Below are 25,247 nucleotides of genomic sequence, written 5' to 3' on the forward strand. Positions count from 1 at the left end.
TACTTCAGTTTTTAGGCGCTCAGCCTAAGGCCAGGATAACACATGCGAGAAACACGGCCGAGTCTTGCACGTTAATACCTGGCACTGCCACCGGCACTTGGGAGCGGAGCGTGCGGCAGCACAGCAATACATGGAGTCGCACGCTCTGCAGTGCCGGGTATTAACACGCGAGACTCGGCCGTGTTTCTCGCACGTGTGATCCCGGCCTAAAAATGGGATCAGTAGTAAGAAGAGATGCAGAAAGACAGCGACAGACATTTCACAATATTTAATGCTTCTTCTAGTCTCTGACACTTGAGGAAGGGTTATATAATGCGAAACAGTCATTGCCATCTTCATGCACTTCCTGTTCCAGAAGTCATGTTTATGTGTGTCTTGAAATAGCAAATTGTTCGGTGAATGCCACATTTTCTTTTGGATTAGCATGAACGTATCTGAACCTGTATTTCTTGAAGTATGAGAAACATGGACATCAGTGTGGGCCACCTGTTTATACTAGGAGCAAGAAGTGGAGTTGCTCCCACGGGAGATAAGCTGTTGCCAGAGGATTCTGGCAGTGACTTATTTTCCTTTCTACTGGAAACTCATGCATGCTCGCCCGAGCGTGTGTGTATTGGTCGGATCATGAGAGATAGCTCCTGTATGTATATCGACACATTTACTGGTTCAGAAGTGTACTAGGGTATGGTGTATTGAGATGATCTCAAACTAGTGCATGTTTGCTGGGGAAAGTGTTATTAGGGAACTCTCTCACTGAGGAAATGGGAATGCAAGGTGATGGCACAAGGAATGGGGCACAGCACAAGTAGGCATTCTCTGGCCAGGTACTGTACATGGGAACCATCTTTTGCAGGAGTTGTCCACTAAATATTGATGACCAATACTAATCAATATAAGTTCAGGGTCTGAAACTTGGCACCACGGTGGGATGTAAACCATATACCGAGTCGAAACAGCATAGCTCCGTTCACTGTGTAATTTCCACTCCCGGGTACTGTAGATCAGTTCCTATTCAAGTGAATAAGACCTAAGATGCAATACTGGGAAGTGTTTGGTAAGCAGTGTACAAAGCCATGCTGTTCTATTCCATACGTTTACATCCAGCTGCTGCCGGAGGTCATAACAGCTGATCGGGGGACATAACAGCTAATCGGGGGTCATAACAGCTGATCGGAGGACATAACAGCTGATCGGGGGACATAACAGCTGATCGGGGGACATAACAGCTGATCGGGGGACATAACAGCTGATCGGGGGACATAACAGCTGATCGGGGGACATAACAGCTGATCGGGGGACATAACAGCTGATCGGGGGACATAACAGCTGATCGGGGGACATAGCAGCTGATCGGGGGACATAGCAGCTGATCGGGGGACATAGCAGCTGATCGGGGGACATAGCAGCTGATCGGGGGACATAGCAGCTGATCGGGGGACATAACAGCTGATCGGGGGACATAACAGCTGATCGGGGGACATAACAGCTGATCGGGGGACATAACAGCTGATCGGGGGACATAACAGCTGATCGGGGGACATAACAGCTGATCGGGGGACATAACAGCTGATCGGGGGACATAACAGCTGATCGGGGGACATAACAGCTGATCGGGGGACATAACAGCTGATCGGGGGACATAACAGCTGATCGGGGGACATAACAGCTGATCGGGGGACATAACAGCTGATCGGGGGACATAACAGCTGATCGGGGGACATAACAGCTGATCGGGGGGACATAACAGCTGATCGGGGGACATAACAGCTGATCGGGGGACATAACAGCTGATCGGGGGACATAACAGCTGATCGGGGGACATAACAGCTGATCGGGGGACATAACAGCTGATCGGGGGACATAACAGCTGATCGGGGGACATAACAGCTGATCGGAGGTCATAACAGCTGATCGGAGGACATAATAGCTGATAGGAGGACATAACAGATGACCGGTCGGGGTCCACATGAATCTGATATTAATGACCTATCCAAACGGTGGGTTATCAATACTAAAGTAGTGGAAGACCTCTTAAAAGGAATCTGCCGGTAGGTTTTTACTATGTATTCGGAGAGCACCATGATGTAGGGACAGAGACGCTGATTAGAGTGTTGTGTCACTTATTAGGCTGTGCGCTGTAGTTTCAATAAAATCATTTTTTTAGCAGTAGATTATCATGACAGGAATAGGTGTCACGTGCCTCCCGATCCAGTCCCGCCCTCACCCAACAACCGATTGCAGCTGTCGATATACATTGTACACATAAAGCAGCCAATCAGTGGTGTGGGCGGGGTTATGCAGAGCTCAGCATTGCCAGTTTTGCTGGATCTGCAGCAGAGAAAACTGTGATTCTATCACAGCTGCTGCACTCGGTAAACTAAGTGATGCATCGCTGGAATTGGGGTCTCTGCCCCTACAATATGCTGCTGTCAGATTACATAGCAAAAATCTGCCGACATATTCCCTTTAAAGGGGTTATCTGGTGCTGTGACCAGTGCCTATGATCTTGCTCATCCATTTTCAGTTCTGAAACAGGACTTGTCAGGCTATGTGCACATGTAATCTTCAAGTAGTTTTCAGAAACTCCAAGTCTTTCAAAATTTGGAAAATTTCCACTCAGTTTCTGCTCCAAAAACTTCTCGTAAAACTCTATGTGCACATACCATTACACGGAACGCAAAACTAAAAACTTGTCCCAATGAGGTGATCCCGAGCTTTGTTCAGTGCTATTGAGGGGGAACATCACATACGCTCAAGATATTTGTTTTTGGGGGGAGGGATTCCACATCTCCAATGATGTGACACGTAGACCCCCGCCACTCAACCTGACTGGCTCATGAGTCTCGGATCAATGTATGCATCATGATCACAAAAGAAAAGATAAAACGCAAAAATATGAAGATATTCCAAAAAAAAAAAAAAAAAAAAAAACACCAAATATCTATCTTTTTATTAGAAGTCAGGCAAAGACCACTTCCATATAGGAGCTAATGTGTCTTCTGTGGTGTACAGGGTTATATGTAACACATCCTATGTATGACAGCGGAAAGCAAGCATCACAAACGGCAGAAAATAAAACGATGTCACAGCCCGTAGTCAAAGTGGAGGGATGGCTTTATTACACCATATATAGATGTGACGGAGGGGGCTCCCCAGACCCAAATACACTACAAATTGCATCCAAAGGGCTCCCAAATCACATCATATATGAAAAGAATAAGCCTATACCATCGTTTAACAATAATGGACTTCTGAGCTTGGAGAACACATGGTCTGCAGACTCTCCAAGGTCAATGGACGAGCTCTCTCCAAGGCTCTAGGTGTTTAAGCTGGAGCTAGATGACCACTTATTGACGTCGCGTACCAAAGGCCATTCCCGTGACGTCAAATGTCACTAACTGCAACGTTACATCTGGCACAACTTGACTCTACGAGTGACCCAAAATGCCAGGACAAGTCTTACTCCAGCCGTAAAACCTCAGTCCTGACCTCCGATCTCATTCTGGGTACGTGGTGCCGTGAGGGCATCTCCCGCAATCTTATAAACAGCTTTACCTTTAGACAACGGAGATCAGGAAACATCTTGTTTACTTCTATTTCCAGTGACGTGATCTCTATATTATAAACCTACTTACATGTAGTAGATGTCTCAGAGGAATACTGCACACGAGAGGGGTTTGGAACGAGTAGTGTACAGACACGGGGACCTGGAGGACATGCTATTCCCATTGTGTACCCTGCCTGATCAATCGCCCACCTACATTTATTAATCGGTATACGGGAATTCCCATATGACTGAACGTGAACGTAGATGAGGAGACCCGGCCCTGATCCAACCCTTGCACTTCCACTCCTACTTTGGCACAGTGGACCACTTTGGATCTAACCTCCTATGAATCAAAGGTCTAGGATTTCATGTCTCCAACTTTGGACCAGCGAGGCACATCATGGGAGATCGCTGAAGTTGTTCTCCCCGGTCGTATCCTTGTGAATCAATACTGATATAATAGGGAATTGCTAATTGCCTTGGCTAATGGGCCAACAGGGAAGCCAAAGGAGACCTGAAATCTCTGCGGTTGCCTTGATCGGAAATTTCATTGCTATTTACACACGCTGTTATCCATTGCTCATTTGTCTACATTTCATGTATATTGCAAGAACCAGAACATTTTGACTGACCATCTGCGTATGGGGCCTCCGAAGTCTCTGCTGTCAAATGTCGAGGGGAAAAAAAAACAAACAATCAGGCAGCTGGATTTTTTCCATTTAAAGGGAACCTGTCACCCCTCATACCTGTAATGTGTCCCATAGGTATGGTGTGTCCCCCTGTATCAGCCGCCTACCATCCATCCATCATGCCTGTCCGGTGTCTCGGCGCCGCCCACCGTCCGTCCATCATGATGCCCCTGAGTGTCGCTGCATCCTCCTGTTTTGAATGCCGCGCATGCGCTGTTACAAGAGAGTTCTTGGGCATGCGCAGTGCGCGCTGCCCGAGAATCGACATCAGGCTATTGCGCCTGCGTGTTGTGGAGGCCCCAGATCCCGCCCCGAAGTGAGTTATGATGTATTCACACTGCGGGGCTGGGGCCTCCGCAAAACACAGGCACAATAGCCTGATGTCGGTTCTCGTGCAGACGACCAGATATTTAGTCCGAGTGCAATCCGACAAAACGGCGGATGACAGCGAGACGAACGTTATTCTGTGGGGCCATGCACATGTCCGATTCTTTCTTTGGACTCTCTCGGTCCGAGGAAAAAGATTGTAGCATGCCCGAGCTTGATCAGATATTCGGATCGCACTCACCCATGAAAGTCAATGAGTCTATGGCAACCATCGGGCTGCACTTGGAGTGTGGTCCGATTTCCATGGACTGTCAGAATGAAGACATTGTTTTTCCATATCCTCATCCGAAACACTCTGAGCACACTTCTCGACCCCGTTCCTCTCGGATGAGAGAAAATTCACCCTTGTGACCCTAGCCTCAGGGGAGCAAAAGCAAACACCTGTTATCTATGCCCAGACAGTTATATGGAAAATTTGCACCTTTATTACTGGAGACATAACATCGGAACTGAGGGGAACAGAAAAAAAACAAACAAGAATGGTTCCAGAATCACTGGCATCAATTGGAGATACTCAGCTTAAATTAAAAAAAAAAAAAAATTCAGTGAAAGGTCCTCTTTAGTCTCCTATTGTTTTGGGGGAAATAAGCCACCACCAAGTCTGGAAGTGGCCGACTGCCCTCGGCCTACTGAGTGCTTGGCTTAGCATACATGTATATGAGAGGGTTTTGGCTGATACCCATCTAATGTGTGTAGGAAGGTGTAGAAAGTTTTTTTTTTTCTTTCACATCGGAAAAATCCAGAGGAAACACTGGTGAAACTATGACCATTTTTCACGCATGTGAAAAAAAAAAACGGACATCTGAATGAGCTCTTAAAAGGGAGCGTTCAGAATGGAGAAAGAGTCCTCCCACCAATCACTGTCCTCCCAGTACCACGCCAGTTGGAGATCAGAAATTTCCCAGTTCACAGCAATAGGACTGCAATCTGCGTGATTGCCAATGACAGGTTCCTAATCCTAGGGGAGCATAGTCCCCCCTCTCTAGAGATCCTGGGGGCCATAGACCACCCACAATAATGGATGATTTCACAGTCCTCACATGAGCAAATGCTTAACTTCAGAAATAACCTACAGGTGTGTCCTGTACATAGGTAAGGAATTAGGGTATATTCACACGTAGCGAATTTACTGTGGAAACGGTCCACATCCGTACCCAAGAGTGTGGATCTTGGGGCTAACTTTTCTGTGAACTGCAGTGGGAAATAAAAGCTCACCGCTGATTTCGCCACTCCGATCAGTGTTTCCAAATTGGCCTCGGTGTTCCCCAGTCTCTAGTGGAGACGTCTCATAAGTCTGGGGTAAAATGTCACCCCTGGGGGGCACAAAGAGCGGCATGAAAACACTGATATGAATGGAAAAATTGGTTCTGCGGAATTAACTGAGGATTCTACTCCCTTAAGTTTTTTTTTTTAAGGGAATCTGTCAGCAGGATTTTACACCCCAAACTCTTGAAAAACACACATTGCTCTTTCACAGATGAGTCTAGCTATACCTTTACATGGTGCATCCATTCCTCCATTACTGAGAAGTCAACATTAGAAAGGATATGCAAATGAGGCTGAAGAGCTAGGGTAGATCTGAAGCCTCTGTCACTCCAGCTCTATTCCCATGCCGCCTCCTGATTGACTGATGGGCTCCTTTGCCTGAAGTCACACAGCGTAGAGGCTGTCAGTCAATCAGGAGGCGGAACAGAGCTGGAGCGACAGAGGCTTCAGATCTACCATAGCTCTTCAGCCTCATTTGCATATCAATTAAAACCACCAATTTCTCAGTAATGGAGGAATGCACTGGCCATTTAAAGATCGAACTGGACTTGTCTTTGGAAAAGCCACATACGCATATAAAAAGTTTTGGGGGGGCGAAATCCTGCTGACAGATTCCCTCTAACCCCTTTCCAACATCGGGCGTAATAGTACGCCGATGTCGGACTCCCTCCCTTTGATGTGGGTCCAATGCTGAGGTCTTTCCCCGGCACATGTGAGCTGTTTTGAACAGTTGACGTGCGTCTAACAGCCGCGGGTGGAATCGCGATCCACCCGCGGCTGTAAGCTAGTTAAATGCTGCTGTCAAACTCTGTCAGCAGCATTTAACGCACACCTCCGGCACAGCTCTTCATCACTAAGTGGCTTGACCGAATACTCAGTCCGAAAATAGGTGGCAACCTCTAGTAGTGGACATTGCCAGATGTCAAATATGAAATATAAAAAAAAAAAAACAGTAAGAGTAAGAAACAACTAAATAGAAATTGTGAAAATCTTTGGTAAGTGAAAAAGTCAAAGGTTAATATTTCCTGGTGCAGAAACAGATCGAAATACGCCTAATGTCTGCCCCGAGAGTTGTTGGAGACTCAAGGTGAACCAATACTTGGATTCTAATCACACCCTAAATTAGTGATCATCACCCTGGAGGAAAACTACAACTCCCAACATGGACAAAGTGCACAATGGAAAGTGCGGCCCTATAGAAGCAAAACACTGCAATATGGCAGATACATACAGTTGTGGCCAAAAGTATTGACACCCCTGCAATTCTGTCAGATAATACTTCTTCCTGAAAATGATTGCAAACACAAATTCTTTGGTAGTATCATCTTCATTTAATTTGTCTTAAATGAAAAAACACAAAAGAGAATGAAGCAAAACATTGATCATTTCACACAAAACTCCAAAAATGGGCCAGACAAAAGTATTGGCACCCTCAGCCTAATACTTGGTGCACAACCTTTAGCCAAAATAACTGCGACCAACCGCTTCCGGTAACCATCAATGAATTTCTTACAATGCTCTGCTGGAATTTTAGACCATTCTTCTTTGGCAAACTGCTCCAGGTCCCTGATATTTGAAGGTTGCCTTCTCCAAACTGCCATTTTTACATCTCTCCACAGGTGTTCTATGGGATTCAGGTCTGGACTCATTGCTGGCCACCTTAGAAGTCTCCAGGGCTTTCTCTCAAACCATTTTCTAGTGCTTTTTTGAAGTGTGTTTTGGGTCATTGTCCTGCTGGAAGACCCATGACCTCTGAGGGAGACCCAGCTTTCTCACACTGGGCCCTACATTATGCTGCAAAATTTGTTGGTAGTCTTCAGACTTCATAATGCCATGCACACGGTCAAGCAGTCCAGTGCCAGAGGCAGCAAAGCAACCCCAAAACATCAGGGAACCTCCGCCATGTTTGACTGTAGGGACCGTGCTTTTTTCTTTGAATGCCTCTTTTTTTCTCCTGTAAACTCAATGTTGATGCCTTGGCCCAAGATGCTCTACTTTTGTCTCATCTGACCAGAGAACATTTTTCCAAAACATTTTAGGCTTTTTCAGGTAAGTTTTGGCAAACTCCAGCCTGGCTTTTTTATGTCTCGGGGTAAGAAGTGGGGTCTTCCTGGGTCTCCTACCATACAGTCCCTTTTCATTCAGACGCAGACGGATAGTACGGGTTGACACTGTTGTACCCTCGGACTGCAGGGCAGCTTGAACTTGTTTGGATGTTAGTCGAGGTTCTTTATCCAACATCCGCACAATCTTGCGTTGAAATCTCTTGTCAATTTTTCTTTTCAGTCCACATCTAGGGAGGTTAGCCACAGTGCCATGGGCTTTAAACTTCTTGATGACACTGCGCACGGTAGACACAGGAACATTCAGGTCTTTGGAGATGAACTTGTAGCCTTGAGATTGCTCATGCTTCCTCACAATTTGGTTTCTCAAGTCCTCAGATAGTTCTTTGGTCTTCTTTCTTTTCTTCATGCTCAATGTGGTACACACAAGGACACAGGACAGAGGTTGAGTCAACTTTAATCCATGTCAACTGGCTGCAAGTGTGATTTAGTTATTGCCAACACCTGTTAGGTGCCACAGGTAAGTTACAGGTGCTGTTAATTACACAAATTAGAGAAGCATCACATGATTTTTCGAACAGTGCCAATACTTTTGTCCACCCTCTTTTTTATGTTTGGTGTGGAATTATACCCAATTTGGCTTTAGGACAATTCTTTTTGTGTTTTTTCATTTAAGACAAATTAAATGAAGATAATAATACCAAAGAATTTGTGTTTGCAATCATTCTGGACCCCACTGACGGACCCCGAGAAATCAACTCTACAGGAGTCACGCCATAACCTTCCCTTGTGCCGATTGGGTCACAAAAAAGGAGATGTATCATAACTGGAGCAAAGGAAAGGATTCTGATGGCTTGCACTGGGCAACTAAGGCTATGTGCACACGCTGCGGTTTTTAGTAAAGTCTATGAGATTTACATTCTGCTGTGCACATGCTGCGGATTTGTAACTGCAGAAACGCTGCGGTTTTGAATCCGCAGAAAGAAATGACATGTCTCTTTTCTGCGGATTCTGCTGCGGTTTACCATCTCCTCCATTGTAGAGGTGATAAACCACAGGTCATTTTACCTGCGGTTCCGCAGATAAAAATCCGCAGACCAATTCGCAGCGTGTGCACATAGCCTAAGGCACGTTTCATCTGAACCAGTTTTAATAGCCCTCCAGTGGGTTTTCTGCATCTCTCCAGTCTCCGCTCAATATTTCAGCTGCTTTCCAAAAATCAGTGGATGGTGTGAGCTCTGCTACAGGGTTTGTGGCGCCGGGAGTGGAGACAATCTGCTAGATACAGGCATGGTGCATTGCAGGAAGACCGCAGTCACACTGCCTGCCAGGTATGGGGTGACCGGCATGGCTACTGTCCTGGCCGGCATGAGTCTCTCCACCCCGGTGATAGACAAGAGAGCCCTGCTGTACAAACCCTTAGGCCGGGATCACACACAGCGAGATACGGCCAAGTCTCGCAGGTTAAAACCAAGCTCTGGCGCCGGCACTCCGGAGCGGAGCGTGCGGCTGCATAGAAATAAATGGAGCCGCACGCTCTGCTCCCGTGTGCTGACAGCAGTGCCGGGTATTACCATGCGAGACTCGGCCGTATTCCTCGCATGTGTGATCCCTGCCTTAAAAGTGTATCAGGAATCTGAGTCTCTGCCCCTACATCACGCTGCCCTCGAGTGGCTAAAACCTGGTGAAAGATTCCTTTTAAAGGGGGAAATTCAGGAATCTGATCGATATTGTATAAAGAACGGGAAACTGTAGAGAATAAAAAAATATTTCTTATTGTGCTCCCATGATAATTTGCAGAGTTCCCATAGACATGAATGGAGAGGGCGTCAAATGGCAGAGCGACCGTCTCCAGAACGCACCAGGGAGCACATCTATATACTGTAGATGTGCCACTAACCTCCCAGATATAACTAAATTAAAAACCTTATCCACTACTTTACCATTGACAACCTATCCTTAGAATAGGTCATCAACGTCTGATCGGTCAGGGTCCAACACTCGGCACCCCCGCCGATTAGCTGTACTCTGTGTCGATGGCCGGAAATGCTCAATTGCAGAGCTGCTCCGTCTTCTGACAGTGGCTGTGACGGGGGAACTACACATCCCCCTACTGATCTGACTAGGGGTCGGATGTGCAGCCGCAGCCAATATCTGAAGCAGCGCCACAATAGAGCAGTTCTGGCCGCCAACACCGGGAACAGCTGATCGGCGGGAGCGCCGGATGTCAGACTCCCACCGATCAGACTGATGACCTATCCCAAGGATAGGTCATGAGTGATAAAAGTAGTGGACAATCTCTTTAAAACGTCTTCCATTTCCTGCATTCCTCTTCTAGCCACGACATCCAGACCTCTAATATGTGACGCCAACTGAATCTTAAAGGGGTTTTCTAGTTTCAGACAACCCCTGTCCCCCCCAAGAAACAAACTGCAGCTTTGAAAGGAGCTTCCCCCCCCCCCCCCCCCCCCCAAGTGAAAAAAACCCTTTAAAGGGACTCTAGTCGGCACAGAATGAAGGACCAATCCAAGTCCCGGAGCTCGGTGCTCCCTTGGCGCGGCCAAACTCTTAAGTGCTCCTTCCAACCTGATTGTTTTCCCCTCTATTCTCTCCTTTTATTATTGACAGCTCTGGCTTCATAGAGCCAGAGAAGGGCAGAGAAAGAAAGTAAGCAGGTGAGAAGTGCATTTATAGGGCTGGCCACGTCATGATGCCACGAGCGCCTGCACTTGAACGCTCCGTCTATGCTGACAGAGTGCCTTTAAAGGCTATGTTCCCACGATGAGTTTTTGAAAAAAAAAAATGCAAGTAACCTATTTTACTAAATGGGGGCAGAAAATCTGCATCCTCAAAAGCTCCTGGTGGGAATGGAGCCTAGCCCCTCACAAAGCCTGAGCGCATCCCACGCACGTAGTTTCTGAAAAGCTGCAGCGTCAGACTGGATTTCAAATCTAAAGTGTGAACATACCCTATTAACCTATACAGGGGATCTGCAAATCTCAGGTGCAGATTTGGGTCAAGAGCGTTACCCATGAAAATGTAAATGGCAGGATATTTCTGCCACAGTTCTCGACCCAAATCTGCGCAGCAGAAATATCCTGCCATTTACATTTTCATGGGTAACGCTAAAGATTTAGGAGAGGAGTGCAAAGTCACTCCAGAATTTGCTCAGTGGTGAGCACTATTGCTTTGCAGCGCTGGGGTCCTGGGTTCAAATCCCACCAAGGACATCTGCAAGGAGTTTGTATGTTCTCCCCGTGTTGGCGTGGGTTTCCTCTGGGTTCTCCGGTTTCCTCCCACATTCCAAGGACATACCGATAGGGAATCTAGACTGTGAGCCCCAATGGGGACAGTGCCGATGTCTGTAAAGCGCTGAGGAATTAATGACGCTATATAAATGAGTACAATCAAAAATATATTTGAGCACAACAACAAAAAAAATTTAAAGACCCCCGTCTAAGATTAAGAGGTTATCAGGACCAAGGATTTTTTTTTTTTTTTTTAAAGGGTTATTCCGAAAAATAAAAAGAAACCCCCTAACCATAGGATAAAAGACACCTTGCTGATCACTGGCGGTCTGAATGCAGAGACCCTCATGAATGCTGTAATCAGGACTCCACAGCCTGAGGGGGACACGCTCGGCCCCCAGCCCCACGCGTTGGCTATGGGACTGCGCAGTGCAGCGCTTGACTAATTCTAGCAAGGGAGCTTGGGACGAAGCCCTGATCTCGGGATCGCTGAGGGTCCCAGCCGCCATACCCTCCCAGTGATCAGTACGTTTTCCCAAGGACAGGGAAGAACTCGTTTTTACGGGATTAACCCTTTCTAACGTTATGTTTAGCCAGATTTATTACAGAACAACAACACACCCATCGCGGATCTGCCTTCCCCCCTTTTGGATGTGAACCCACCAGTTATCAGCCTGCAAGAGCGCAACATGCTGGACCATCGAGTGATTTAATATCTAAGCCGGCAGTAAAAAAATTAAAAACTGGCAGGTGGGAAAAAGGGGACGGGTGGCCAATAACATGTACTGTGTATGGGGGGGCAGATTGAGCGTAGCAGCCATCGATCTGTCTCCACTGTGTATAGTCCATCATCACTGGGCCAGAGTCGTCCAGTGCAAATGGGCCATTACCTGTCGCTCCACCTGATCGTCTGCCGACATGTCTGATCATAGTCTCATAGGTCACCCCCACAAACCAATATCCGTCACAACAAGGAACCCTGGAAAATATTAGATTTTAAAGTGACTAAAAAAAAAAACAAAAAACGAAATCTTGGTCCGAGACAGCCCGTGTAGAGGGGCGCCCCGACAGTCACATCGCCTGTCTTTTTGAGACATGAATTAAAACTAATAATCGGAGGCATACTGACCTTCCAGCGCCCCTATAAGTGGCGTCTGCCCCTTCATAAGCCCGAGCACCGCTGCTGCCTGTTAACTGGCTGCAGCGGTCAGGCGATTCCGGTGCCAGATCCGTGGGGGGCACCGGAAGGCGAGAGCGCCTTTATGATTACATAAACACTACCGTACCGTCGGACCGCCCCTGTAAGGCCCAGGTGAACCACAGCCAGGATTCGCCCACGGGTAACCTCACGGCTGACGTGGCCGCCGTAGTGACGTCACGTGACCGCGGCGCACACAAGGATATTACAGCCGCGACATTCTGCAGCCGTCGTTACCGGTGACCTGATCTCCTTACACACAGTCCTGACTTGTCGTTTTCTTTGGCTTCCTGGTGTTTTTGGAAAGTCCCAGACATTCCCTTTAATCAGCTCCTGGCCTTCCCCCAGGACAGGAGAGCACTACAGGGGCCAGGATGCCTCAGCCCTGCCTGGCACAGAGGAGCCGCAGCCAGGGCAGAGGCCTGTGTGTCCCCTCCACCCTCCTCCGTGTTCGGGGCCTGTCCCTGCCGGGGGTCACTCACACTCACCTGTCTGGCAGGGGATGGTGGTGTGGGCACTACTACTAATGTCCCCCCCCGCCATGGGCTCGCTACAGGGGCTGCTGCTCTGTGTTATACTCTCCACTAGCTGCGGGATGACGGCACCCTCCGCCGCCATGTTACAGGCACTCTGCTCTCTCCCACTTCCCCCACCCTCCTAGGGACTGACCGCACCGGGGTGTGGACACCTACGTCACGACTGACGCACACGTACGCTCTCACAGGCGGTTATCTGGGGACTTCCCAGCGGCCCTTTCGAGCTGTGACCGGAAGTGAGTGCACACGTGACCCGACGTCGCCTGCTGTCGGCGGCCATATTGCTTACTGGTAAAGCACCATCTAAAAATTCACAATTCACCTCATAAACCCACGGAGTGTCCTGTCTGAGTCGTTTTTCTCCTGTAAGGTCGATTATTTTCCATATTCTTTCCTAGTTTTTTTTTAACTTTTTTATCTACGTCATTGTATGAAGGTTTTTTGTTGTAGTTTTCATTGTCACCGTATACTACAAAAATACTAAAAAACGCCCACGGTTGTGATGTTGTTGTTTTGTTTTTGCTTTTACAGCTTTTTTGTGACCCAGAAGTCTGATTGTCCAGATTGGAGCGATTACGATGCTTTTATATATATATATATATATATTAGTGTAATGACAAAAAAAAAATTTTTATGAAACCATGTGCAATGGAGGAACTTTTATGGGTTATTTAAGAATAAGTATTGCTTTTTTTTGTTTTTTAAAAAAAGTTCCCCCTTTCATTCAAATGAAATAAGGCAAAAAAGGACATGCAATTTTGCATTATTATCTTTTATGTTGAGAATAGGAGGGCAGATTCCTCGTCCAGATAGACCTGTTTGCCTTTACACTGTTGCTGGAATTTCTAGAAGACATTTTCTGAATGACCTGTCCTGCACTTCTTGATCGTAAAACTTGAAGCTTTGCACTGAAAATGAAAAGATAATACTAAGTTCCAAAATATTTTAAAATATTCCAGAATGTTCTAGATGTGAATAAAATACCACTTTTTGTTACAACTTAGGAAGATATTTTCTTTAACCCCTTACCTACAAATGACGTAATATTCCATCCATGTGACCATGGACCTAATTACCATGGACGGGATAGTACGTCATCGCGATCAGTGGCGCCCACGTGGTGAGAGCCGCTGATCGCGGCAGAGTGTCAGCTAATTATCATAGCTGACACCCGGCACAATGTGTCTGACCGCCCCCGACACGTTAACCCCTTGCACACCGCGATCAAACACGATCGCGGTGTCCCGGGGGTTAAAGGGAAGCATCGGCAGGGAGGGGGCTCCCTCTGTGCTTCCCTGAGCCCCCCACGGCAGCGCAATGTGCAGCGCTGCTGCGGGGGACTCCTTTCCTGCAGGTCCCCGGATCCAATATGGCGACGGGGACCTCCGGGGGCCTGCAGGAAGCTGGCTTCCTCAGTGCCTGCAAAGCGCAGGCATGAGGAAGCCTGTGCAGTGCCTGTGACAGATCGCTGATCTGTCACAGTGATCTGTGATGTGACAGATCAGCGATCTGTCACAGGACAGTGATGTCCCCCCTGGGACATTGTAATAAAGTAAAAAAAAAAATAAAAAAAAAGTGTAAAAATAATTTAAAAAAAAATCGCCAAATAAATTAAAAAAAAAAAAAAAATATCCCCCAATAAATTCATTTTTTGGAAATAAAAAAACAAACAATAAAAGTACACATATTTGGTATCGCCGCGTCCGTAACGACCCACCCTATAAAACTATCCCAATAGTTAATCCCTTTAGCGAACCCCTTAAAAAATAAAAATAAAAAACGAAGCAAAAAATAATGATTTATTATCATACCGCCGAACAAAAAGTGCAATAACGCGCAATCAAAAAGACGCATATAAATATCCATGGTACCGCTGAAAACGTCATCTTGTCCCGCAAAAAACGAGCCACCATACAGCATCATCAGCGAAAAAATAAAAAAGTTATAGCTCGCAGAATAAAGTGATGCAAAAATAATTATTTTTTATATAAAATTGTTTTCATTGCATAAAAGCGCCAAAACATAAAAAAAGACCTAAATGAGGTATCGCTGTAACCGTACTGACCCAAAGAATAAAACTGCCTTATAAATTTTACCGCACCCGTGACGGCGTAAACGCACCAGCCAAAAGAAATTCATGAAACGCTGGTTTTTGTAAATTCTGCGTCCCAAAAAACGAAATAAAAAGCGATCAAAAAATGTCACATGCCCGAACATGATACCAATAAAAGCGTCAACTCGTCCCGCAAAAAATAAGACCTCACATGACTCGGTGGGTCAAAATATGGAAAAATTATAGCTCTCAATATGTGGTGATGCAAAAACTATTTTTACAATAAAAAGCGTCTTTTAGCGTGTGACAGCCGCCAAACATAAAAACCGCCATAAATAGTAAATCAAACCCCCCGTTATCACCCCCTTAGTTAGGGAAAAATAATAAAATTAAAAAAATGTATTTATTTCCATTTTCCCATTAGGGTTAGGGCTAGGGTTAGGGTTAGGGCTAGGGTTAGGGCTAGGGTTAGGGCTAGGGCTAGGGTTAGGGTTAGAATTAGTTATTTGAATGAAATTTTACCACTAACATGAAGTACAATATGTCACGAGAAAACAATGTCAGAATCACCGGGATCCACGGAAGCATTTCAGAGTTATGACCTCATAAAGGGACAGTGGTCAGAATTGTAAAAATTGGCCCGGTAGTTAACGTGCAAACCACCCTTGGTAGTGAAGGGGTTAAAGATTAAAATTAAAAGACGAGAAATCTTTTGAAAAAGAGGGGGAACTTTTTTGAATATTTTACAAATTTGATGATACTAATGTCATTTGAATGCAATTGTTCCTCCAATGTAAGGGGTTTCATTTTCGTTTTGCAAAATTTTTAAAATTGTCATCACCCTAATATATATATATATATATATATATATATATATATATATATATATATATATATATCAGAAATGATAAAAAAAAGTGTCTTTTGTCTCCATTTTTCTATGATCTGTTGTTTTTACACTTCGGGCTGTTTTTACTGATCCTGATCTGAGGAACAAACATTATTTTAATCTTTTTATTGCCCATTTTGGGAGAGGAGCGGAGACTGGAAAATGGCGATTCTGGCTCTGATTTTTATCTTTTTGGTGTCTACCGTATAAATATTTTTATCATTTATTAGTTTGGGCAATTATGCCAATTTTTATATTTTTTTTACATTTTTTTACACTTTACATTTTTGCAATTTTTATATTTTTTTTTTACACTTCACAATTTCCATTTTGAGGTTGATTTAAACTTTTATATTTTTTCCATTTTTTGTGTTTTTTTTTACACTTTTAATACATTTTTATTACCTGTCCTTTGGGGACTAGAACTTGCAGTGACTTTATTGCCTACACCAAACCTGGGTAAATTTGTAACCTGGCCCTTTGATTGTACCCCTCCTGGTATCTTGCGTTCAGTTCACACTGTGTGGCTTATTTTTTGGTGAATGTTCGCTGCACGGCTCCACCATTGTTCACTAGCAGCAGGATAACATTTCTGCACGGTGGACCCCGGGATGCGATCGCACTTTATTAGTTATTTTTATTTAGTGCGAAACGCCAACCCTAACACGGTTCTACTTTGGTTTCATCAGACCATATGACATTCTCCCAATACTCTTCTGGATAATCCAAATGCTCTCTAGCAAACTTCAGACAGGCCCGGACATGTACTGGTTTAAGCAGGGGGGCACATCTGGCACTACAGGATCTGAGTCCCCGGCGGTGTAGTGTGTTACTGATGGTAGCCTTTGTTAAAGGGGGTCCCAGCTCTATGCAGGTCATTCACTAGGTCTCCCTATGTGGTTCTATGATTTTTGCTCACCGTTCTTGTGATCATTTTGACCCCACGGGGTGAGATTTTGCGTGGAGCCCCAGATCGAGGGAGATTATCAGTAGTCTTGTATGACTTTCCATTTTCTTCTTATTGCTCCCACAGTTGATTTCATCATGTAAGGAGGTGAAGAGGAAGAAGAGCCCAAAGGAGGTTACCTTCCCTGCACCTTATCCGGAACCAGACAGCAGGGTTGCCGGGGGGGGGGGGAAGACTTTCTGCCCTGGACGGACTGGACCATGTGACTGCAAGGGGCAGGAAGGAAAAGAAAGGGGCGGTGGACCAGAAGGTGTGCAAACAGAAAACAGAGCGCGCCAGGCATGGAAGAGAGCGCACCAGAGATGGGAGAGCACGCCAGAGAGAAAGCAGGCTGCAGCACCGCGCTCCCAGAGAGAAAGAACCCCCCGTCAGAGTTTTGGGACTGAAGTACGAGACATAGTGCGCGCTGTATGTGAGTACGTGGATTCAGTAACTTCACTGACCAGAGGAGTCCTTCCCCCTGACAGTGCAAAGACAGTGACCCGAGCGCGCAGTACTGGGGACTGCAGTGACAAGCCGGGGCCCCTGAGTGTGGCCAAGAGACTTCCCAGTGTGCGCAGCATCGTTACTGCAGAGAGACTGTCAGCGTACCATATTGTACAGAGACTTAGAGCAGGAGAGACTCAGGTTCGCAGCGTCTCCCTGCTTCCTGCTTTAACTCCTGAGGTCCCCGCTTCACCCTGAGAGGAGACTGCAGAGACTTAACCCCTGAGGTTCCAGCTGCATCCAGAGGAGACTACAGAGACTGCAAGCGCTGCTGTTGACGGCGCCAACGTGGGAGAAAGAGACCCTGCTATCAAGCTTTCCCCAGACTGATAAGTCATTAATTCCAGTCGAACCGTCTCAACTCTGCATAACAGTTTAGTAGTTTTCTTAGTGTTTTTGCTGTTTATATTGTTACTCTTATTTAACCCCTTATTGCTCCTCCCTGCATGGAGAATCTATCCCCTGTAAATATACCCTTTAACTCTTGGTCTGTCTCTGATCCGTGGCGACATCCTCAGTACCTGCAGGTTATTACAAGTGGCGTAGTCGGCAGGATGTCACACAACGGCGTGGAGGGGGCAGAACAAGCAGTTGGGGGAGGCCCCAGGTCTAGCATTTCTTTGGGAGCCATGCTAATTAATTTGCCAAAATTCTCCGGGAGCAGTGTTATGCTGTGGAGTTGGACGGAATGCATCTGAGGAATGATATGGATGCATCCCATGACGCCGGCCCTGGAGGCAGAAATAGCTGTGATGGCCCTAGAGGGGGATGCACGGGACTCTGCTATGCTTAGTCCCCCCCAGGCTAGAGATACCCCGAACAAAGTTTTACGTATACTTGAGGAGACGCATGGGGAACCCACTGACGTAGGGGAGCTGCGCATGCGACTGTTTCACCGGTTACAAAGAGAAGGGGAGACTGACAATGGCAGAACTCCATACTGCCATCGTACAGAAGGACGGCAAAGCTATGGGGCCAATTGACGTGCTACGAGACCAGCTGGTGACGGTTTGCGTGATGTGCCCTTCACCTCGCCAAACAGACCTACTTCGCCACCCTGATCTCCTCACTAGCCAATAACCCCAAGAAACTTTTCGACACTTTTCACTCCCTCCTCAGGCCAAACGCACAAGCCCCTATCACAGACATTTGTGCTGATGACCTGGCCTCCAACTTTACAGAAAAAATAGATAATACCCGTCAGGAAATCTGCTCCCAACCACCAAGTGCTATTGTTAGGCGTCGGGTTCCTGCAGCTGCACAGCTGGAATCCAGAGCCTTGCATCCAGCGGGCTCCCATTCTCCACCGACCGCTCAGGAGCCTGCACAGCAATCTCGGCGTCCCAGACGCTCTGCTCAGACCAGCTCTGCAGGACTGGTTGTTGCTGCCACCTCTGGGTCAGCAATAGCAGCGCAGGCTGTCCTGCAGCAAGCCAGTCCAGAGGCTAAGTCCTCTCGTCACGCTACTAGGCATGCTCACCAGACGATCTCTCATTGGAGATCGGGAGTCACGTGCTCAGGTTCTTCTCCTGATGTGATTGGTCCATCTCAGAGATCTGGAAGGTCCTGGAAGCGCACGGCTATAAAAGGTCCGCATGGCCGCTCAGCCATGCGCTAGTATAGACTCTAATTGCTACTGTGTGAATGGTGATGGATGTATCGACTGCAAATCACTCATTAAGATTCCCCTCCCTCTGATATTAAGAGTTTGCGTTTAGGGATCTAGTTATAGAGTCAGCGCCAGTCAGTGGCAAGTTACTGGCCACACGGCACATCCTCCACAGTGCGCCCCTCTTGGGCACTGTCGCATTGCGGCTGGGTCAGTCGCCGTGCTGCTGTAGCAGCACTAGTTGGCGTCTGCGGTAGCGACTCTGCACGCACGGTATGTCTAGACGGACATCACCCTGAGTCTTGGGCTTAGTCCTGTGACCACATACCGTGCGTGCACTTCGCTGAGTCCTGTGAGGTCAACAGGCTCGGCATTTATGTTCATGCCTTTGGCGACTCTGTGAATCAACAGAGTACGCCCAGCGCACATCAGGTGACGTATAACCCGCGTGTGCTATTCCGCCATATAGCGCGTCTGCGATTAGCAGCGGTTTTAACACCTACTGCAGGGTGGACCCTGGGCGGCAAACGCACTTTCTATTATTTAATATTTAGTGCGTTCCGCCGTCCCTAACAGCTATGTCTCCCATCCTTTCCTGCATCGCCCCTGGCTCACTTTCCACATTTGATCCCATCACAGAATAAGTCTCCAGACTCCTCTATTACTCTCGTCCGACCACATGCACTACCGACCCCATTCCCTCACATCTCCAGTCTCCAGTCGTCACAACTCACCTAACTGCAATCTTTAATCTCTCTCTCTCCTCAGGCATTTTCACATCCTCCTTCAAACACGCCATTGTTACTCCATTACTAAAGAAACCCGCTCTCGACCCATCCTGCACAAACAACTACAGACCAGTCTCCAATCTCCCCTTCATCTCTAAACTTTTGGAGCGCCTAGTTTACTCCCGCCTTACCCATTACCTCTCCACTCACTCCCTCCTAGAACCTTCGCAATCCGACTTCCGACTGAAACTGCACTCATCAAAGTGACCAATTACCTTCTGACAGCAAAATGTAACAGTGACCACTCTCTGCTCATTCTTCTTGACCTATCTGCAGCTTTCGACACTGTTGACCACGATCTCCTACTCTCTAGGCTCCAGTCACTAGTCTTTAAGGACACTTGTCTGTCCTGGTTCTCTTCCTATCTTTCTGACCGCTCCTTCAGTGTTTTGTTCTCTGGCTCCACGTCATCTCCTCTTCGTCTCACTGTTGTGGTACCTCAGGGCTCAGTCCTTGGCTCCCTTCTCTTCTCTCTCTACACAACCCCAAGAAATTAGGACCATCCACAATTTGCATAGTTTCAGGCGCTCCCTCAAAACACATTTGTTCAGAGCGGCCTCTCACGTTCACTAATCACAGTCATTCTATGTGTAAGTGTGCGTGTGTAGCCCATTCACTATCTCCATCCATCCCTCACTCCCTCAAGATGGCTGGACCATCATTGTAAATACATCATTGTAAATACACACCTGTACTTTGTATCTCCCCCACCTCATTGTAGATTGTAAGCTCTCATGAGCAGGGTCATTTTATTTTGCTTTAATTATTGTAGTTAACGTTGTTACTTATGACTTATGTTTGGAACTGTTAAACTGTAAAGCGCTGCGGAATATGTTGGCGCTATATAAAGATTACTATTATTATGTGTTGATGAAGCAGGCCCTGCAAGAGTGTATGCGGGTTAAGCCAGGCATGACTTTTTCTGAGGTTGGGAGTGAGGCACACACGCGCGAGCAGGGGCAGGGAGTGATAGTGCCGGGGGTGTTATGATTGGGTCACCGAGGAGGAGAGCAAGCCCAAGCTAAGCCACAGAAAACCAGAGAGGTTGGTAACTAAGCGGATTGCAGACCCCTGATCCTATCCACACAACTAGCAGCCGTGGAGCGTGCCTACGATGATTCTAGACGCCTTGGCACAGCCGGAGAGCTAACTAAGCCTAAAGCAAGAAAGGGGAAATCTAAACTTCCCCAGAGCAGACCCCAAAGGAATAGATAGCCCCCAAACATATATTGTCGGTGAGACAAGATGAAAACACAAACGCAGGTAGGAAAATAGACTGAGCAATCGATGGGGCCCACACTGACTAGACAGGAAAGGAAAGACACTGCAATCACGAAAAAAAACCCTGCAAAAAGGTCCAACACGTCTGATGCAAAAATACTGAAGTCGCACGACTTCGCCCACTATATCAGCACTCTGGTATATTCTGAAAGCAGAGCAAAAAGAGGCCAATCTAATAAGGGACAAAAACAAACTGGCACAAGCAGTAACATATGGATGGTGATTCTGCACAGCCCCAGCCGGAGCTGACTGACCCACACAAACCTGAAATAGACAAAACCAGATCAAATGTGAACAGAATAGCAAAAGAACACTTCGCTGAGCATGCAGGGACTGAGCTGGAAACTAAGACCTCAGGAGACAGGAAAAATCACCAGCAGGGATAGAGGGAGTCGGCTGTCTTAAATCCAGTCAGAAACCCCAGATCTCTAATCGCTGTCCTCATTATCAGGTAGCAAGCCTCTGTTAATCAGATCAGCTCCATTACCTCCAGTAACCACCAGAGGGAGTCCAGAGAGAGCACTCGCAACCCCTCCGTCTACCTGACCAGCTCCACCACCTTCAGCAGTAACCACAGGTAGGCCAGAAAGCGAATTCACTACAGGGAAGGTAAGGAGCGGGGAGGTAGCTGCCCCCAATGGGCGGAAGAAGGAGATTAAGTGGATCCACGAAGAAATAGCTAAAAATAAGAGGACCCCTGCTGTACAGTCCAGCACGACGGTGCGAGACAGAGAGACCACCCCCCAACGTGAGACTAGTGCCGCTTGGCGAAGAAGACCGCCCACATGCTACAACTGCGGAGTACCCAGCCCGAATGAAGAAGAGACGACATGGACCTGGGATTCACGGCTGAAGATAAGAAGAATCTGGGAGAAGATTGAGAGTCTGGGGGAAGCCCTTACTGCTGTCTTGGGGACAAGCGGCATACCCCGAGGTAACGCATGAAAGCAGACGGAGGGAGATAGAGGAGAGGTGCGGAGCATGAAGAAGACTTCAATGGCGGCTCCAGAGCATAACCCGTGTAAGGTAGCGCTCACGGAGGGTATTGGGGAACACTCACTTGGCTGCAGATAGACCAGGTCTGGCACAGGCTTTTTCATATAACATAGTCCATACGGTTTATTGTGCAGCATAAACCATAGCAGCATGAGGAAAACAGTAACAGTCTTACAGCAGACAAAAACGAATGTTCATAGTGGAGCTCCGCTCCCTTAGCCCTGTGTTCACACAGGTTGTGCTTTATCCAGAAAACAAGCTCTACAGTCTCTCAGATAATTCCCCCCTCTGTCTGGGATTACTTCTTAGCTGCTTCTCAGTCCTGACGTCCCTTTCCTCCTGGGGACTGGCCAGCACTCACAGGCCATTACAGACAGGCCACACATGGTCAGCGGCGTCCACACATGCACTTCAGGAAGGCAGCCACACCTTTTAGCATGTCGGCCTTCCGGGACCTTCCACACGGACCGATCAGATCCAGGCATTCTTTCTTGTGACCTACCTTGGTCACCTTATATGGTCCGTATCACATGGCTATGACCTCATTGCTGGTCCTTCACAACCACACACATAGGCTTTACTTCAGACACACGCCCCTGGGTGAGTTTTTAGGTGATTGGTCCCACCCATCTCACCAGCCACCTGGAAGCTTTTCCCTAATAGAGAGTAACAAACCCTCAGCAGAATATCTGCTGATTAATAGAGATTCCAGCTTCCATCACAAGGCCACCCACCATGTGATACATAACGGTCATTTACCATCCTTTCTCCATTCATCCTATTTCCATTACCACAATGTACATGCCTGTATGCCTGTCCTGGGACACCCACACAGCGCCCCCTAGCAGACACAGTGGTCAATGCACCACAGCCCGTATCCTGGAATGGAGAGCAATCGCAGATGAGAGATGCTTCCCACTGAGGTCAACGATGTAGACCAAAGCGCCCACCAGACAGATGCAGACGTGAGTGCTGGGCATGCAGAAGAGTAGGACACCTGTCCAGAAATTGCCCTACCCGAGAAAAGCGGTGGCAAAGATCCGCTCACCCCTCTGAGGGTCCTGCTAATTGGAGGGAGCGTCGCTCCTGGTGGGAATGGTACGGTGGGAGAAGGAGACCTCCACTCAGAGCAAGACAGTGTCATGGTGTCGGACGCCGAGAAGAGGTAGAGAGGATATCGACTGTCCATGGTCAAATGTCTGTACTGTCTGGGCCCGTGGAGGCAGGAATAGAACTCCAACCTGGGACTTCTTTAGAGGTCTCGATGGTGAGATTGGACCTGAAGAGGAGGAAGGTATGATTGCCCCAGTGGCCCATCGAAGTAAGTCACCAACAGACCCACCACAAGCTACCGGAAAGGAGAAGAGGTGACAAGAGTTCCCTAAACACACGCTTCTACGGTTCTTGTCAATGAGAAGGAAGAGCCGCTAGTGTCCCCTGAGGTGGAGCGTGTGGCGGCCGTCAGCTCAAGAGATTCTGACCAGACAGAAGAGATGGAACAGCTGTGTGAGACAAAGTGTGGCTGAGAAGCCCTGGGAAGTGACGCTGAGCCTGGCACGGATGATGAAGGTTCTGGCTTGCATGGTCTTAATCCATCTGGTTCTAGTTTTGGCATGATTGCTCCTGTCAAAGAGGGGGGGAGCTATGGAGAAGAGTTACCTGTACTAAGCTCCCAGACCGAGAAACCTGAGCAAGGAACCCCCGAAGTTGTCAATAACGACAAAGAGAAAGGCGAATCTACTCGAACGTCTGCTAGCGACAAAACAAAAAGAAGAAAAAGAAGACAAAGCCAAGTTCATCCGAGGTATTCTCTTCTGCAACTGATGAAGATTAGGATGAAGACTGGAGTATTTTCGACTAGCCTTACTGAAAGACCTTGGAGCCAGCAAGACAAGAGGTGTTGCAAAGGTTGTGGGCAGCTGTCAGTCGTCTGGAGGACATAGTGGAGGACGACGAAACCTCACCAGTGGAATGGCGAGCTTTAAGAGATGGGGAATGTAAGGGGGTAAAGAGGAAGAAGATCCCAAAGGAGGCTACCTTCCCTGCTCCTTATCCGAAACCACTTAGCCAGACAGCAGGATTGCCGGGGGGAAGACTTTCTGCCCTGTACGGACTGGACCATGTGACTGCAAGGGGCAGGAAGGAAAAGGAAGGGGCGGTGGACCGGAAGGTGTGCAGGCAGAGGGCGCGAAAGCAGAGCGCGCCAGTACAGAGGACAGCGCACCAGACAGAAAGCAAGCTGCAGCACCGCGCTCCCAGAGAGAGAACTCCCCGTCAGAGTTCTGGGACAGAAGTACGAGACATAGTGCATGTTGTATGTGAGCACGTGGATTCGGTAGCCTCCGTGACCAGAGGAGACCTTCCCCCTGACAGTGCAAAGACAGTGACCCGAGTGCGCAGTACTGGGGACTGCAGTGACAAGCAAGGGCTCCTGAGTGTGGCCAAGAGACTTCCCAGTGTGTGCAGCATCGTTACTGCAGAGAGACTGTCAGCGTATCATACAGAGACTTAGAGCAGGGGAGACTCAGGTTCGCAGCATCTCCCTGCTTTAACCCCTGAGGTCCCAGCTTCATCCTGAGAAAAGACTGCAGAGACTTAACCACTGAGGTTCCAGCTAAATCCAGAGGAGACTTTAGAGACTTCAAGCGCTGCTGTTGACGGCGCCAATGTGGGAGAAAGAGACCCTGCTATCAATCTTTCTCCAGACTGATAAGGTATATTAAATCCAGTCGAACCGTCTCAACTCTGCATAACTGTTTAGTAGTTTTCTTAGTCTTTTTGCCGTTTATTTTGTAACTCTTACTCATTTAACCCCTTACTGCTCCTCCCTGCGTGGAGAATCTATCCCCTGTAAATAAACCCTTTAACTCTTGGTCTGTCTCTGATCCGTGGCGACATCCTCAGTACCTGCTGATTATCACAATCCCACCAAGCTGCTTGCCTATTGCAGATTCAGTCTTCCCAGCCTGGTGCAGGGCTACAATTTTATTTCTAGTGTCCTTCGACAGCTCTTTGGTCTTCACCATAGTGGAGTTTGGAGTGTGACTGTTTGAGGTTGTGTACAGGTGTCTTTTATGCTGATAACAAGTTCAAACAGGTGCCATTACTACAGATAATGAGTGGAGGACAGAGGAGCCTCTTAAATAAGAAGTTACAGGTCTGTGAGAGCCAGAAATCTTGCATGTTTTTAGTTGAGCAAATACTTATTTTCCACCATAATTTGCAAAATAAATCTTGCCAAATC

General features: G+C 47.4%; 1 protein-coding gene and 1 long non-coding RNA gene across 3 annotated transcripts in view; one reads left to right on the forward strand and one right to left on the reverse strand.

The window, feature by feature from the left end:
* LOC141074834 (zinc finger matrin-type protein 1-like) overlaps positions 1-13,084 on the reverse strand; it is a 35,682-nt gene extending 22,598 nt beyond the window's left edge. For both annotated transcript variants that reach the window (XM_073562092.1, XM_073562091.1), the window contains exon 1: positions 12,887-13,084. In XM_073562092.1, coding sequence (XP_073418193.1) covers positions 12,887-13,016 — 130 coding nt within the window. In that variant the 5' untranslated portion in view covers positions 13,017-13,084. The remainder of the gene's footprint in view (positions 1-12,886) is intronic.
* Positions 13,085-13,164: 80 nt separating this feature from the next.
* On the forward strand, positions 13,165-17,815 carry LOC141074837 (uncharacterized). The gene is made up of 2 exons (XR_012227217.1): positions 13,165-13,225; positions 16,910-17,815. It is a non-coding gene; the product is annotated as an uncharacterized lncRNA (long non-coding RNA).
* Positions 17,816-25,247: the final 7,432 nt, after the last annotated feature.

This window comes from Dendrobates tinctorius, unplaced genomic scaffold (genome assembly GCF_039654945.1).
Source record: "Dendrobates tinctorius isolate UK_male_01 unplaced genomic scaffold, ASM3965494v1 ptg000334l, whole genome shotgun sequence".
Lineage (NCBI taxonomy): Eukaryota > Metazoa > Chordata > Amphibia > Anura > Dendrobatidae > Dendrobates > Dendrobates tinctorius.